At 40.2% G+C, this 16,531-nt stretch overlaps 1 protein-coding gene across 1 annotated transcript in view; it reads left to right on the forward strand.

Moving 5' to 3' along the window:
• The window catches only part of LOC310944722 (receptor tyrosine-protein kinase erbB-4-like), a 277,925-nt gene that overhangs the window by 221,164 nt on the left and 40,230 nt on the right, over window positions 1-16,531 (forward strand). Inside the window, exons 16-17 of the mRNA XM_083910530.1 lie at window positions 4,009-4,053; window positions 8,609-8,741. Coding sequence (XP_083766656.1) covers window positions 4,009-4,053; window positions 8,609-8,741 — 178 coding nt within the window. The remainder of the gene's footprint in view (window positions 1-4,008; window positions 4,054-8,608; window positions 8,742-16,531) is intronic.

Below are 16,531 nucleotides of genomic sequence, written 5' to 3' on the forward strand. Positions count from 1 at the left end.
TGGGAGCACACCATCGGGTTCATAGCTGTGGCCGATTTGGATGTAGGTCAGAGAACAGAGCCAAGATGATGGACAGGGGCCTGACATGGAGCTTGTCTTTGGTCTGAACAAACGTACGTTTGAAACCTAGCAACAGAAAAATGGCTTTTGCGCTGAGGCAACATGGAAAAAAGAACTTAAAGTTCTGACTCTTATATAAAAGGTCATTTTATCTTACTGCAGCCTCCCTTTAAGTGTAGATTTTCCATGATTTAATTTCTCACTATCAGCATTGCAATGGTCAAATATACTTCCTTTATGTGAATATGTTTATTCTTACTGCTAACACTAAACAAATACTGGCTATAATATTCTTCAGATCAACCTCAAAGGTGCTGTATGAGCTAGAATTGAATTAGAATTTCCAAAAAGCCTCTCATAGCAGCTTCTCTCAGCTCAACATGTTGTGGACCGATTAGCTCTCATGCACTGCAGTTTGTTTTCTCGAAGCAGATAATTGCCCTCCGACAAAACTATGCCTCATGTATAAACGTTATTTAGTCTGTAGTCTTATTTGTGGTGGTATGGAGTTTTTAAACTGCTGTTTCGGCTTTAATAATCCACGGGAAATGTCACAGACCTTCTTACTGTAAGAACAATGGATGAAAATGTATGAAAGGAAAAGGATAGAAAGCAAAAAAAAATTATGAATATGATGTTATAACTCCTCACAGGACAGCTTTCATTGATAGATACACTCGCACACATTTCTGATAATGTGAATGTTAATCTGCCGTTGGCATGACAGCACCTCTGTAAGGCCTTGTTGTTTTATTCATCCCTCTGGCCACATGCAGGGTGCTGTGGATTAACAAGAGATGGAATCATATTGAGACAGGTCAGAGGTCAGCGTCAGGGAGAAAACATGTCAGTAAAAAACAATCTAATCTGACTGATTTAAGAACTTCCCAAGAACAAATTCTCATGATATTATACTTCACGTTAAGCATCAACATCTCCACTTTTACTGAATGTTGAGCGGGTTTCTTGGCTTTATTTAGGCACACCTATAGTTTCCCTGGTTAAAAATGACCACTTAGTTAAGATAAGACAGGGATAGAGACTCCCTCTTCCCAACTCCCAGAAGAACCACCAGGAACAAAATAAACAAACTGCTGACAGTCCACTGCAGCTGCAGTGATCAGACCTGACCAATCAGGTCCCAGGATCCACCTAGATACTCAGACATGCACACCTGCAACCCATCTACACAAGGAAAACACCGTCATGACCCTGTGCTCGTAACAATTGTTGCAGAAGCAAAGACAAGTCAATGTAAAGGTAAATACTAATTTTGGTGATATTGCTCTGTTATGAAAAAATGCATTATTATGAATCCCATATCTTAATATTATTTTTGCCCCTTGCAGTAACAGATGTCAACCACTACATTGTCTTTTTTTTGTTAACGTTGGAGCAATTAAAATACACCACTGACAATCATAGACTGTGAACGCTGGAATAGTTCAGTAACTTACAAAGAGAGTATGTGTAGTTTATTCGCAGACTTATTTGTTCTCTTGTTGACTCAGGGAGGAAACACACGCACACTCAAACACGCATGGATACAGACACTGATTGCTTGCTAATAAGCGATTTGGTACGGCATTTAATTGACAGCAAGGCGACTTTGGCGGAGCCACAGTTGTCAGTGATTTAATTCTGAAGTTAGGCCGTACTCTTAATTTGCTTTATAATTTGTTGTGTCTTGTGCACGCAGTCGCTCTCTTTCACACACACACACACACACATACAATGAAAGAGAGAGAGAGGCACTCAAAAACTGTTCTCCTGTGTCTACCCTGCTGTTCTAAGTCCTCCACTAAAGTAGGGAGAATTAATGAGCAGCTAAGAGTTGGCTCTAATCACTTCCTGCTTACCTAATGTTACAAACTCTACTCGTCTCTAATCAGAGCGTGATCGGCGCCGTGCTCCACTGGCTTTGATTGTTGAGGGGGGAAAAAAAGTAGGGATTCTGTTTAGATAGAAGGTAAATGTGACTCGGATTTACACGGAGAGAAGCTGTGAAATCCAAAATAGCAAGAGATTTTGTCTAATATTATAGAACAGTTGCCAATGATTATATTATTATAATATATGATGGAGCAACACTGATTCATTTGGTGTTTTATGCTTATGTCTAATAATCCCTCCACCTGTGATCTCCACTAACATCAGCTCTTTAGCTGTTATATGACTGTATGACTTTATGACCATGTGACTTTATTAGTTGCTGTGTGTTGCACAATGTAGAGTTCATTTGCTATAAAATAATTTCCTGTCCACACACACAAAATCACTATAAAGCATAAACTCATCAACAGCAGCTTAAGCGCAAGTCTTTGTTTGTACAGATCCACTAAAGGGACAATCCCCCTCATAATAAGTGTTGTACTGATTTTGAAAATGACAGCTCTATGCATAATGTATACAAAGGCTTGTTAATAATTAATCGTTATTTAGCGTTTCAGCGATTTGAATACTGTACTGCATTTTGACTGCGATATGATTTTGAAAAAAATAATTCACAACTGCCATCTATTATTATCAATATTAATCCTTTTGAATTGACCCACAGTGGTGGATGTAAGATCTTTCTTGAAAGATACAGGTCAAATTTGACCTGCTGTTGCACCTATAGGCTCCTTTGTATTTATTTTAGGTCACTTTATGTAAAGTCAGTACATTTGAGGCTAAACGATGACTAGGATATTTCTGTTGCTGTCAAATGTATTTAACCCTTAGTGCTCATACGGCACAGACGGTGTTTTATAAGTAGCAATAATTGTGCAGAAGTCAAAAAATAGACCGTTTTTTCTTTTCTTTTTGTTCATAAAAATGACCCAAGTGAATTTTGAACTGTGATGATGCACAAATTCAATCCGATTTTGGTTTGGCTTTTAAAGGTCACATAGAGTGGTCCTGTTGCACATAAATGTTAGTTATGGAGGTCTACTTACATATATTAACTTGTTTTTATGGTCAAAAACCTCCTAGTATCTGTAAACGAGCCGATAGAAATCCTCTTTTCTGACAGTGTTTTTCTGCTGGGAGATTTCAGAGTGAACTTTCACCACCAGAAGACAGAGTCTTGTGATTGGCCAGTACTATCCAGCACATCCTTTCTCAGAAGCGCAGCGCCCCCCTCTGGAACAGTGGATGCACTGCTCCTCATTATCAAAACATTGTTTTAACAGTGTTTAAAAATAGCTTTGTCACGACTCCCCGCCGCAGTCCCTTTTATGACTTTAAACCGGAGTCAGAGCCAGAGTCAGAAGACGCTGTTGCTCGTGAAACACCTCCACAACGGACGTTATTCTTCTTCTGCGGTTCAATGTACGCAACCGGATGTGCCCGGACTACCGCCCGGAGCAGGATGATCGGTTGTTCAGGAGAACCGCTGCTTACGTAACTATTACGGGATTTTCAGTGATCTCGTTGAACCCCGAGATTACAATAAAACACAACGTTCTCAGCACTGGCTGAACTGTTTGTTTCGAACCGTCAGGGCTTCATAAACAAGGTAATGACGCAGATACACACCAAAAAAACAGCGTTAATAGGAGCTTCCGGTCTAGTTCCGCTTTAATATAGTAATGGGAAAAAAGCAGCCGAAATACTTTTGAGAAAGGACAGTAAACTAAAAAGAAGACTCCTCGCAAGTGAATTTAGATAAAGACATCAGTGCCTTTGACTGGAATTCAACAGTTCTCCCCCTGCAGATTTATGTCAGGAGTGTTCACCTAACAAGCCGTTGAAATATCACATGAAACAAACAGCAGCTACGCGTCCCGTCACACAACCGGCGTCTCCCTGTCACACGGACGAGCACTTGGCCGTGTTCGCGATTCAATTTTCCACAGGTCCCTGCCCATTGACAGCTGATTGACGTGGACGAAACGACAACACGCGAGGTTTACCTGTCCCTGGTTTAATGGATGATCCCTCTTTGTTTGTTCTGCCCTGCAGGTGCGTCGGACCAAGACTTCAAGATTGTGTTGGGATGATGGACAGGTAAGGCATGTCGGCATACATCTGTAATGTGAGAATGGGAAGGGGAGGGGAAACATCATGTCCTGCCACTGCTCTTTAAAAACATCATTGACACGTCAAAGCATTGCAGATTGTGTGTTTTGCAAAATGTCCGTGTCCAGCCTTATCACTTTAAAATATCGAACCTTAATAATATAGCACCTTTCTCGTAAAACTGTAGTACCGATGTCAATCAACAAAATGCAACATTTAACAATAAAATAAATGAATATACACTATCACATGTAGCTTAAAAGGTAAGGAAATAATGCAACGCATTTAGAGAATGTTATGCTAAATATACTCGTCCTAGGATTTCTTTTAACAATCTTTAATGGGTGCAGTGTTCTCAGCTCTCTCCTTATGCAAGAACTTCTTTTTTCGATCTTTGTCCTCAACAACTTAAAAGCGAAAGTCCTTTGAGTAATATAAAAAACAACAACAATTATTTTAAAATCAATTCTATGAGTGCCAGGTAATCAATTTCATAGCCTTTAACCCTTCTGTTACCAATTTGACATGCGTCCTTCTCGTTACCATAACTCTTGGTTCGTTTGTGATAGCTAGACAATTCAAAAACAATGGACTGGCGACCTGTCCAGGGTGTACCCAGCCTTTCGCCTTATATCAGCTGAGATTGGCACAGCGACCCCCCCCGCAACCCTCATGTGGAGGATGAAGCGGTAGGAGATGGATGGATGGATGGATGGATGGATACCCGGAGAGCAGAGAAAGAGACCATATACGTAATTCCTAATCGGTTGAATAACTGCCAGATATTGAAATTGAAAGATATCTTGGAAAAAAGGGCAGAAGCACTCACTACCTGACTATCATGATGGTCATAAGAGGGTTAAAAGTACTTTAGGCAAGGGCCGTGCTTTTGGGAGGCAGCCATCTTGTGCCACTACGCGTCTACAGCAGCACTAATGAAGCTAATTCGGTAACAGAAATTGCAGTACAGCCATTTAACGTCTAATGGGTCACAAATATACTAATTTCTGTTTGCTGCCTAAGCCCAAAGAGACAACCAGACAAGAATTCCCATGAGCTTTTTGTAATTCTTTCAATCGAGAGACGCCGAGAGCCAATTAAATAGCAGCAAAATGTCGAGTTTATGTGAATATCATATGCAGGGCTATTTAAATTTCATACTCGTAAAGTTGCATGACAATGTAGTTGTTGTTTGTTTTTGAATCTGTGCTTAAGATGTAAAGGCACGTTTTTCTCTTTGGGGCTTTAAGACTCTGGCTTGAGGCCAACCTCAATCCATGAATATTAAAACCAGAAACCTGACTGCTCTTTAAATCAATTTTGATGCAGCTTTGAAAAGCAACATTTACTCCAGACTTGACCCCCAAATGAGTCTAAAACAGCTCTTATTGTACCACGTCAATTATTCCCATCACTGAAGTCACTGATTATTTCTATTACTGCTTTTTTGACACTTAAAAAAAGGAAGTGAGGGAGAAAAAAAACAAAAACAGAACAACAGGAAATATAGAAGAGCAACAGAATTTCAATAGACCGGAGACACAAACTCTATCAAAATAGCCATAAAACTCAATGGGTGCTACAATTAGTAAATTCCAAAAAAGCTGCAAACTCATTAGAATCCAACCAAAGCAGCACAAGCTGTAAAAAAAGCTGCCCTGAGTCGTGTTTTCAAAGGAGCAGAAACAGAGATGAGACCTTTTTCAGTTTCCTCTGGGAGGCTGCTGCTGAGGCTGCTGGGAGGCTGCTGCTGAGTCTCAGTCCCCTGGTTGTTCTTTTGCTCTTACAATGGCATTATCCCTCTGTCTCATCTGGTGACCTTGTGTCACTTGTTCTGCTGTAAACCTTTTTCCTTCCTAATTATAGAAGTCCTTTCCCTGTGCTCTGCCCGTGTTCTTCCTCACTCTCAATTATGCTTTTCACCATTGTTTTCTCTCTGCTCTTCCCTCCTATTGCTCCTGTATTGCGCTGTGTGTGTGTATATACAGGAATACATGAATAACTCGAGTTAATTTGTTTTATTTATTTTCTCATGAATGAGTACAAATGTGAATATATATGACACACGAGGCAAAAAATACGAGGGGAAAAACAAGAAATGTCCGTGAGGAACCCGAAAAAAACCAGACTGAATCCAAGTAAAATAAAATAAAATAAAAACTATGGTTGGCTAGAATTATTTCAAGAAATGTAAAATAAAAACTTTAAAAATATATATTCTATATGGAAAGCTTTAAAAAAAATATACACAAATACTCAAATTAAGTGCATGTTTTTTTTTTTTTTTTTAAAGGCAGGAAAACTATGTAATATATAAGTTTAGTACATTAATAATAGGAACATTTCCGCTATATACACCCTGATGCAATGTAGATATTATATATATATGTACACAAAAATGCAGTATTAACCACAGGCAATACCATCAAAATATGAACTACTATACATATATCTGTATTTAGGGATGTGTATCTATCCTCTCAACTTAGAACTACAAATCTAATTTCCAGAAAAGTTTAGACACTTTTATCTTAATATTAAGAATATGTAATTTGTTATTTCACTTGAGCTTTTATTAAACAGAAGACACATAAAATATTAGTTTTAAATCCATCCATCCAGTTTCAGGTTAGTCACATGATGCAGCTGTTAATTATTATGTTAATTATTCATCTTATACTGTCCATCACAGTAACATGACATATTTGTCATATTATCCTGCCTTAGGGCTCAATGTTCACACACATTCAGCATCTGTTTCTGTTCATGGCCTTTACACACAGAGATTTCTATTGATTCTCTGAATCTTTGTCCTTGAACCGATGAACTGATTATTTACCAAGTTTGGCACTAAATGGTTTCAACATGACCCATCCTTGCTTACAATGACTAAGCCTTTGGTTCATGCTCCTTGTGTGCCTCATTTTCATCCCCTCACTTGTAAAGCTGCTTACTGTGGAACCTTCCAGAAGACAAGAGAAGAGAAGATAGAACTGTATTAATCCCGAAGGAAATTCTTGTTCCTCCAAAATTGCAAAAATTACAAAAATAACAATATAACATACAAAAAGTGTCAAAATAAAGTGTTGAAAGAGTGGTGCAAATGGAATTACATGATGCAATCTAGATATATATTGCTCATGATAGCGAACATAATAAAGCCAAAAAATATGGAAACTGAAAAGTGGCCCAACATTTCTTGAAACAGCGTTTACACTCTTTGTCAGATGTGTTTTTGTTCTTGTTTTTAAATCTACTTTCCATTTACTGCCCCGAGTGTCTCGTTATTGTCGCCACTGTTCCTCCGTATTCCCCCCTCCCCTCCCTGAACCCAATCATCCCAAACTGCAGCATTGCTATTCACCACATGGCTGTATATCTCATTATATGGAAGCCCACAGCCTCTTTGTACATTTCAAGATCCCCTCCCCTCCCTTCTTTAAGTCCATCATAATCGATACTGCGGCACCTTCCTCCACTAAAGCTCTGCGGTACACAAGTCTTCCATTAGCTGCTAATGGCCTCTGCAACTAATAGAGTTTTGAAACTCAAGTGTCAGGTAGTAGCAGGTGTTATTTTATGCGGCAGCACATAGTTAAATAAAAAAAATAAAAATAAAAAAAGGGGGCGAGTACAAAGTAACCTGGCACTGACAAAAGGGTGGAAATGGAAAATGGAACAGACATGGTTAGGAATAAAAAAGAAAAAAAAAAGAAGGGAAGGACTGAGTGGTAGTAGGCAAACGGCGAAAGCATTAGTGCCATCATTAGTGAAGAGCAATAGCTTTTAACTTGCAACCTTTTATTTCTATGCCTTGAGCGGAGTTTCCCCCTCAGAATATTCACGACATCACATTCTGATGGATATGTGCTGTTAACTTCTCATTTAGTCGAGGTTTTTAAACCTCGGGATGAAACTATTTATGTGTGAAATACACGCCGGAGCTTCTCTGTCAGTCCAAGTAATAAGGGCAAATACTTTCAACAGCGTTTTCCTCTTCCCTCGTCTGATCTGTGAAAATGGAAGCCACGCTGCCACTTGGCTGTTGGTATTGTCCTGTTCTTGTGATTTTCTTTAAATACACACATATATATATATCACAATTTAATACATGATATAAGTTTTTAAGTCGTGCTTCAGCTTCAGTGTTATAGATTTAAAACGAAATGGAGCATTAGCCACATGAGATACAATCAAAATGTTAACTGTTACACGTAAACGCTTAAAGAATTAGATTTTTTTGCATTGTTTTTTAAAAATAAGCATAGAACAGTCAAAATTAATGTTATGTTAAGGTTAACCGGATTATTCTCTGCATCAAAGGAGCTCTTCAATCGATTGAAATGGGCCACTTGATTAGTTCTGTGGTCGTCTTGATCAGTATCGCATTTCCTTGGCTGCAGGCAATCGAGCTGGATGTTTAATTCCTGATTCAGGGCTTGAGTCCTAAAGATGCTGTTCCTTTCTTTCTTTCAAAGTGTCTTCTATTTTTTTTAAGGTTTCAGCTGCTTTGACACTGCTTTTCGGTCTTTGGTCTCCACAGGACGCCTCTAATAGCAGCCGGCATCATCGGGGGTCTATTCATCATCGTCATCCTGGCTCTCAGCGTTGCCGTGTACGTCCGCCGCAAAAGCATCAAGAAGAAGAGGGCCTTGAGGCGATTCCTGGAGACAGAGGTGAGAGGGAATGACTCGTAACTTGAATTATGTTGGGTGTGTGCATCTCTGTTGACAGAAAATGCTTGCTAAAGCTAAATACCCACCCCTTTCACTCTTAACTATGGCTAATTTGTCTCAGACGATGAGGAATTGGAATTGAAAATGAAATAATCATAGATTTTGTCCCGTAATCATCAACTCATTTCCACTGTGTAATGAATTTTATTGATCAGGGATAGACAGTTGGCAAGGTTTACTGAAATATAGCTACCGTATAATTAATTAAACCAGACAACAACAAAAAAAAGCTCAAGTAGACACTTTTAGGGGCACATTCCTGTGGTTCAGTGGTAGAATGAATTGCCTTTGAAACAGGAGGTTAAGGTCTGATCCCCAGCTTCTTTAGGACAAGACACTTAACCTTAAAATGAAAGGGAATATAGACAGTTTATAGACTGTTTTTAGCAGCAGCAGTTGTGAGCCGCTCAGCTGTTAGCTGCAGATTTCGGCCCCAAGTGGACTTAAAACACACCACCGGCTCGTTGTTTACCGTGAATGACACCACGGCTCTGGTCTCCAGGTTTCTGTTGTACACTCTCTGGATGCCAGGTTTCAGCTATCACCTGTCAGCTGAGCAGTAACTGTCAGGTACTTTAAGACTTTTACTCAAGTAATATTCTAAAAGGTGACTTTAACTTCTACTTAAGTCATTTTCTGGTAAGATACTTGTACTTTTGCTCAAGTTGTGCTTTCAGGTACTTTATACAAGACTGGATATAGACATTGGTATTAGTGTTAGTGTTAGTGTTGAAAATGGCTCCTGTGTCGATGACTGGAACTGTTTGACCATAGTGGAGACCTCAAAAAGGGATAAAGGTTTTAACAGATGAACGCCAACCTCAATTACACTTACAAGCAGAACCTTGAGATATTAAACCTTGGTCGTGGTACATAGCCAAACCATGTAGTGCGTGTAGAAAAGAGGTTTCCAATTATGCACGGCCGCCATCGCACATCGATCTGGCCTTGGGGATGCTTAATTTCCTGGATGCTCCAGACAGCAGAGGCAGACTTGATATTCAAAGGAGAAAAACATTGAGGTGTAGGTGAGTCCAGGGTTTATGTGCACATGCGTACAAGATTTTTGTGTGTGTTTGTGGGGCCCAGCCGTTACGTCACCACTGCACGTCCACTCAGTGGCCTTGCCTCTCAAAGTGGGACTGGCTTGCTTGTCAGCCTGCATTAGGATAATTTACAGGTAGACGCAGTACTAATATAGACAGCTGTCAGGACAGAGATGGGGAATTGGAGGAGGGCAGCCACGGGCAGTTCCTGCCTCCTTCTGGACCACGCACATCCATCTTAATCAAACAAACGGCACACCGACAGCCTCTTGACCGAGAGGTAAGTCGTCAGCCCGGGCAGATTTGCTAATGTACTGTCACAGAGCAGGATGAGAAGAATAGCAGGGGAGCGATCCTCTTGGCCCCTTTTGCACCTGCTATATAAAGTTTTCCCAGGACTGATTTCTTGCTCCCGGAAAAGCTTATCTCAACACTCCACTGGGACAGAGTGAAACATAACCAGCTGAGGTCACTTTCCCTGTCCGGCAAGGAGACCTAATTGGGTGTAAAAGTGATTAGATCCAGTGAAATCTTTAACATCCGTCACAGGTTGGCCCAAAGGTTACACAGACGAGTCATTGAGTGCAGGTTGCAGAATCAATCCCCCACAGCAGACCTGCATCACATTAGCGGCTTTGTTGCTTAGCACGTCACCAAACCTGCTCAGTCTTTGGAGGTCACTATACGAAGCGGAAAGCGGGATCAGCTGAAGCGGAAACGTCTTCATTGGAGGTTTATGGTAAAATGGCTCTTCACTTGACTTATTCTTCTGTTCGAATTCAATTCACATCCGTTCTCTCTCTGCTGATGCAAACTGTCTATTCTTAAGCTTTCATGGACTGCAACAGGTGAAAATCTGTTTTCCATGTTGTCCATTAAACAGGATCAGGGAAGTCTGTGTTTTCCATGTTTGAATAACTCATACAACCACACGTGCACATCATTATTTGTCCTTGAACCTGTCTTAAAAGTAAGCGTAATGAGCTTTAATGTTGTTGCATGCTCTGGTTTCTTCACCTCCAAATAATTTGAATTCCGACTTTTAATATGCTGTAATGCAGGTACTTCACATTCATTTTCCATCCTAATGCTGTTTTTTTCACCCTGGGGGTGATTTCATAGCAAATTAGTAGGCTGTGCTCCACAGATCTGCAAAATCTATGACTGGGAAACTGAATCCACTCGTTTTGGCCCTCGTTTCACATCAGATTTAACTCACTGTCAAATAATAGTGTTATAAAATGCACTGAGAAACAATGAAACAATGCTCTTTGCAGCTTGTATCACTTTCCCAAGGCTCCTTTTTTGTTTCTGATGAAACTGCACGATAGGCTCAATGTGAATGTGGATTCCCTTTGTAACGGTGCTCAGTCTACTGTATATTATACGTGAATGAAGCTTGGGCTTTCCTGGATATGAGGGATTTTGGGACAGCTTTGGCTCGGGGACTCCCTCTCTCTTCACCCCCCCCCCCCCCCCGCTCTGCTCTTGCTTCCTAAACAGAGAGAGCTCACCTCTTGTGTCAGATAGGAAAACGCTGCTGCTGCTGCCTCCAGTTCGCTGTGTCAGTGTGATCTGAGCACTCAGGCGGCATTTCCATATCAAGGACCCTGCATGTGAAGGCTGCTGTCGAGAACACAAATTTATTTCATGACTTTTTTTCTTTGCATTACTATTTTCTTGTCTCTGCCTTTTGTTTTCATTTTGATCTCTGCGTCTGTATTTATGTCACTTTATCGCTTTCTTCTTAAATGTTTTTTCTTCACGTCTCACACTGCGCTGCAGTGACTTTTTTTTTTAAGAATACCTGGAAAACAAATTGCTTTCGCACAGGCAGAGACAGAACAAACAGCACAGAGCCCCCTCACTGTTGCAGCGCCACCCCAGGCCTTTAACTTTGACCCCGGTTCTATGGAGCAGGATTAATACGCTTGGAGTCGCCCTCTCTTTCTCCACCCAGCCCCAGGTTTCTCTCCTCACCACAGCTCTGGATAGGTTTAAGGCAGGTTAAAAATGCGTGGACTGCAGCCAAGTATTGCTCAGACAAACTGAACCTCATGTTACATGTTTCAGTTAAAGCTGCAGTGCGTAACTTACTGTGATTTTTGTTTGTTGTTATTATTCTGCCTCTGTTTGGTCTTCATGAACAGAATAGTTGTCACATAGTGCTGGGCACGTGAATGGCGTCAACGCTAACGCGGCCAGCATTCCTGGCTCGCATGGCGCCTTTCCACGATGACTGACCGTAAAAAGACGTGCTTGACGTCATGTTTACATGACGCCCGATTGTTAAAATGAGTCACGCTAAACTTTAAAAACAGATGCACACATGCACTGTACACAGGTGCGCTGGTTATTTGCAGCGCTGCTCTTTTCGTTTAATAAACAGACAACTGCAGTTCGACTGTAGGCGTGCTAACGGCGTAACTTACTGGTGATTCAAAAGACAGTGAATATGTTCAGTGTCAAAGATATAAAACTGAAAACATCACACTTACATAACAGGGTAAATCCAATAAAGATCTGTTGAGAAGAAGAGAAAGATGATATTTATTAATCCTTGCTTGTAACAGGTGTTTATTGGAGTTGCCTTTCTATCATCTCCTCTGACCTCTAGCAGAGGTCTGATTAGACAGTCATGTTAACATGCAGGTGAACAGATGTACCCAATAAATTTTTCTCCTCTGGCGTTATCTATAGAGTTGGTTGACGACTGTCAAACAAAGTTTTCATAGTCTCACGATTCCCAAAAATACATCACAATATCTAATGTCCGTGCGACATTATCAGTGTTATTTACAATTTTAAATATCATAACCACATTTCTGTCAGTCTGAAATACGGGCAGTAGAAGAGGGAGTAAAGAATACACTATTATTATTTTTATACAAAATAAATCAGATTATGTAAAGACATCCAAACTTTGTTGGATTTAAAGTTGGATTTGGTTGCTCTTTTAAACTACTTTAACGGTTTTGGTTATATTTAGAAATACATTTGTCAAGATAATTTGGTTGTCTTTAATTATCTGATGCGTGGAAACCACTACCTGATCTTACACAGCACTATATTTTTTATTTCTTATCTGAAGTGCGAACTGTTATAGAACTTGCCAAGAAGAAAACTGGAAACTGGACTTAAAATGTGAAGAAATATAAAGCAAAGCCATGTTTCTGTCAGTAAGGAAGACGTCATTGCTCCCTGGATGAGCTGTAAAAACTATTGTAACCATGTATTCCTAATTTTGAAAAAAGACAGTTTATTCTCAGGTGAGATAAGTGTTTTACTCTGTGTGGTAATGACAAAATTTATATGAATTTACATGTAATAGCTGTTAGGCGCATTCTTCTCATGCGTCACAGTCTTGTTTCACTTCATTTCCATTCGACTGCTCAAACAAATGCAGCATTTTATATCGGCAACGCAAACATTAAAGCGTACACCCCAGAGGTTTGAGGAGCACATTTGTATTTGAGGATACTGTTTACATATTCAGCACCTCAATAATTCCAAGAATGTATTCCGACCCCGAAGCTTGAACGTCCTGCATATTTGCCCAATGAAGCATCCGAATCCTCTCCATGGCGCCGCCGCTGAAGCTCATTTGGCAAAGGCACAGTTGCATTATTAGCTGGTAAATAAAGTGTTGGGGTGAGAGTGTGTGAGTGCGAGTTTTGAAGTCCGTGTGTCTCCACTTCTCTCCTCTTCCTCATCAGTCTGCCTCGGCCTCATTCTAATGAGACAATAACAGCTACCTGCCTGTTACCATCTGCTCTTATTACCACTCCATCACCAGCCTCCTCTCTCTCCCCGCCTCTCCGAATCGCTCCATTTCTCATTCCTTCCGGCACCGCGTCACCGCGTTTCCTTCTTCTTCCTGAATCGTTTGCGCAAACACACGGACGTGACTCCAGCCCATCCTTTCTTTCCAAGTAAATAATGTCAGCAACAACTCTTTCTGTGTAATGCAATAGTTGCAATAGATGCTAAAATTCCCTGCTGCAGTAATAATTCCAAGTAGGCTTGGTGTGCAGGTGTCAAATCTCGCTGTTGATGTTGATTGTGAATTAAAATGGATCTTGGAAGCTCATCAGCGTCATATCACCAGTGCATATCATGCTAATGGTTAACATCAATTGATTATTCAGCCTCGAATGACAGCAGATGTATTATACTGAACATTGACACTCTGGGAAAATAGAAATCAATAAAATGTTGGACAGTTTTTCTTTTTTTAAATATACATTAAAGCTGAATAATGTGGGAAAGGTATGTAATTTGTTGCGTTTTATGTTTTGAGGATAGTCAAGCTTCAGTTTACACATTAGCACATTACCATTAAATGTGAAAATGAATTATTAATCATTATTTGTGTCCAAAGTGAATGAGTTATGTTTATATTTCCATAGGAAACAGAATGTGAAATAGAAGAATTGAAGTGTACAACTGTTCAACTTGCAATTGGCTAATTGCGTTGTCTCAAAGTGTAATTTGAATTTGAAAACTATTTATTGTTCAGCTTGAATGACTGGAAATAGAAACCAGTTTTTGCTTAACTTAAAAAAAATAAGAACTACAGTCGGTATCTTGCGCAAAGTTTAAGTTGGTATTGTCACCAGGCAACAAGAGAGGACCGCTATACTGAGACATGGAGATGACACTAAAAACTTTTAAACTTGATTTAAACTTAAACAACATTTTTTCACTACATCTTACCATTTTACATTATAAAATGAACGTGCTAGCTGAATTTAATTGACTGTTATTGAATGTCATGTTCACCACATCTTACGCTCTTTCTTTTTTAACTGTTTTTATTTTTTTTTAATATATATAACGCTCCACATTTGGGACAATAAAGTTAAACTTATAGGATGGAGGTTTTTTCCCCTTCCTGCTTCACTATTACAGAATCACTCATAGCCATTTCTGTCATCGCTCTCACTCCCCCTTGTATTTATTCATCCCTCATCCTACTTTTCCTTCTTGCATTGTCTTCTCACTCACTCCCCTGCAGTGCTATCCCAGCGGGCTTACACCGCCGCCCCAGGCCCGGCAATAACAACAGCCATTAAACGGCATGTCATTGCCTCACTGCGGGCAATGTCATCCATTCTGTGGCCCGGGCCTGCCGAGGCAAATGCTGGTCCTATTGTGCTGATGGTTTTATATCACATTGAGTAAGTGCTGGTGTGGCTGACCGACTGATATATGGTCTCATTATATTGTTTGACGACCATGGTTGAGCTGGGTGATTATGCTGCTGATAAACCGCAGCGAAAGAGGGACCCGGTGGGCTGATAGGCTCATTAAGACATGTATTGATCAGAGGCATTGACTTATAGTGTGTGTTTCTGTGTGTTTCTGTGTGTGTGTGTGTGTGTTTGATAATAATATGAGCGCAAATGTGCACAGGTTATCAATTTTTCTGAGTATGTCCTCTCGTCCGGTTGACTGGAGGAAATAAAGAGTGCACTCAACAAAATATCTAATCAGCCAATCACAGGACTGCAAATCGATGCATGCAGACATGCCTAAATGCGTCAATATCGCATGTTTTTTTTTTTATCCTATCTCGTGCGGCAGTGCTCCATTATATTTTACTGTATATATCTCAAAGTTCTTGGCAATAAATGGAAAATGCAACATCAGTAATGTAAAATTGCAATTGAACGGTATATTTCTCATAAATAAAGTTCCAAATGTCTGCAGAGAACCTGGAAATCAGCTTTTGTGTGTATGCTCCACACGTGCAGCTTGGAATGAGCTGTAGAAGGACTTAATTGCACTAAATGCTTCTGAAATCAGAATTAAAAAGAACTGGATGTTATTGTTTTAGTTGAGTAAGTTATTAAAATTATTGCGCCGGTGCCTGCCTTGAAAATGACTTTCTTACCATCAATGGGAGTTGTCCCTGGTTAAATAAAGGTTAAATAACATCAAATTAAACCTTGAAACGGAATGGCAGCGCTCCTGCCACTTTATTCAGTGTCCTGTCTGTGTTTCTAATAAAGTGGTCAGAGAGTGTGTGTGTACATACGTCTGTGTGTTTTTGTGTGTTCCCTCCCTCTGGCTCAGATCTATCAGCAGCTCAGTTACAGGTGCCAGTTCCTGCTCTTTATATTTAGCAGCCAAAGCTTTGTTGGGCGGCTGATGGTGAGGCGGGTGGCCGTCCAGCTGCTGGGACTCAGCTCAGTGTCAGCTGTTACTGGCAGCCAGGCAGCGTGGAGGAGGCTTGTCATAACCTTGAATTGGAATTTGTTTTGTATGTGCACAGCTGGTGGAGCTGCTACTCTCTGTCAGCTGTGATAGCAGCTGACACCAAAGGCTGCGATTGTTTAGCGGCGTGGGCACGCGGTGGAGGGCGGCAGCCCACTCTAATGACTGCCAGTTTTGACAGTACTTCATGTTCATACCCCTGAATGTGAAGTATTATTATTATCATTATTATTAGTCTTTCATAAAAGTTGTAAAATGTCTGTTTGTGTGCTGAAAAATCAGGAAACCTGACATGGAATGAAAGAAAAGCATGAGGAGGAGTTTCTGTCATTTTTTTTGACCCTACTTGCTTCAAGAAGGATAGTTATTCTAAATACAACCTTATATACAGTAAATGTGTGAAGTCAATTTTATTTATATAGCCCAAAATCAAAAACATAATTTGCCTCAAAGGGCTTTAAGGCC

The sequence above is a fragment of the Microchirus variegatus genome (assembly GCF_963457635.1).
Source record: "Microchirus variegatus genome assembly, chromosome: 1".
NCBI classification, from domain to species: domain Eukaryota; kingdom Metazoa; phylum Chordata; class Actinopteri; order Pleuronectiformes; family Soleidae; genus Microchirus; species Microchirus variegatus.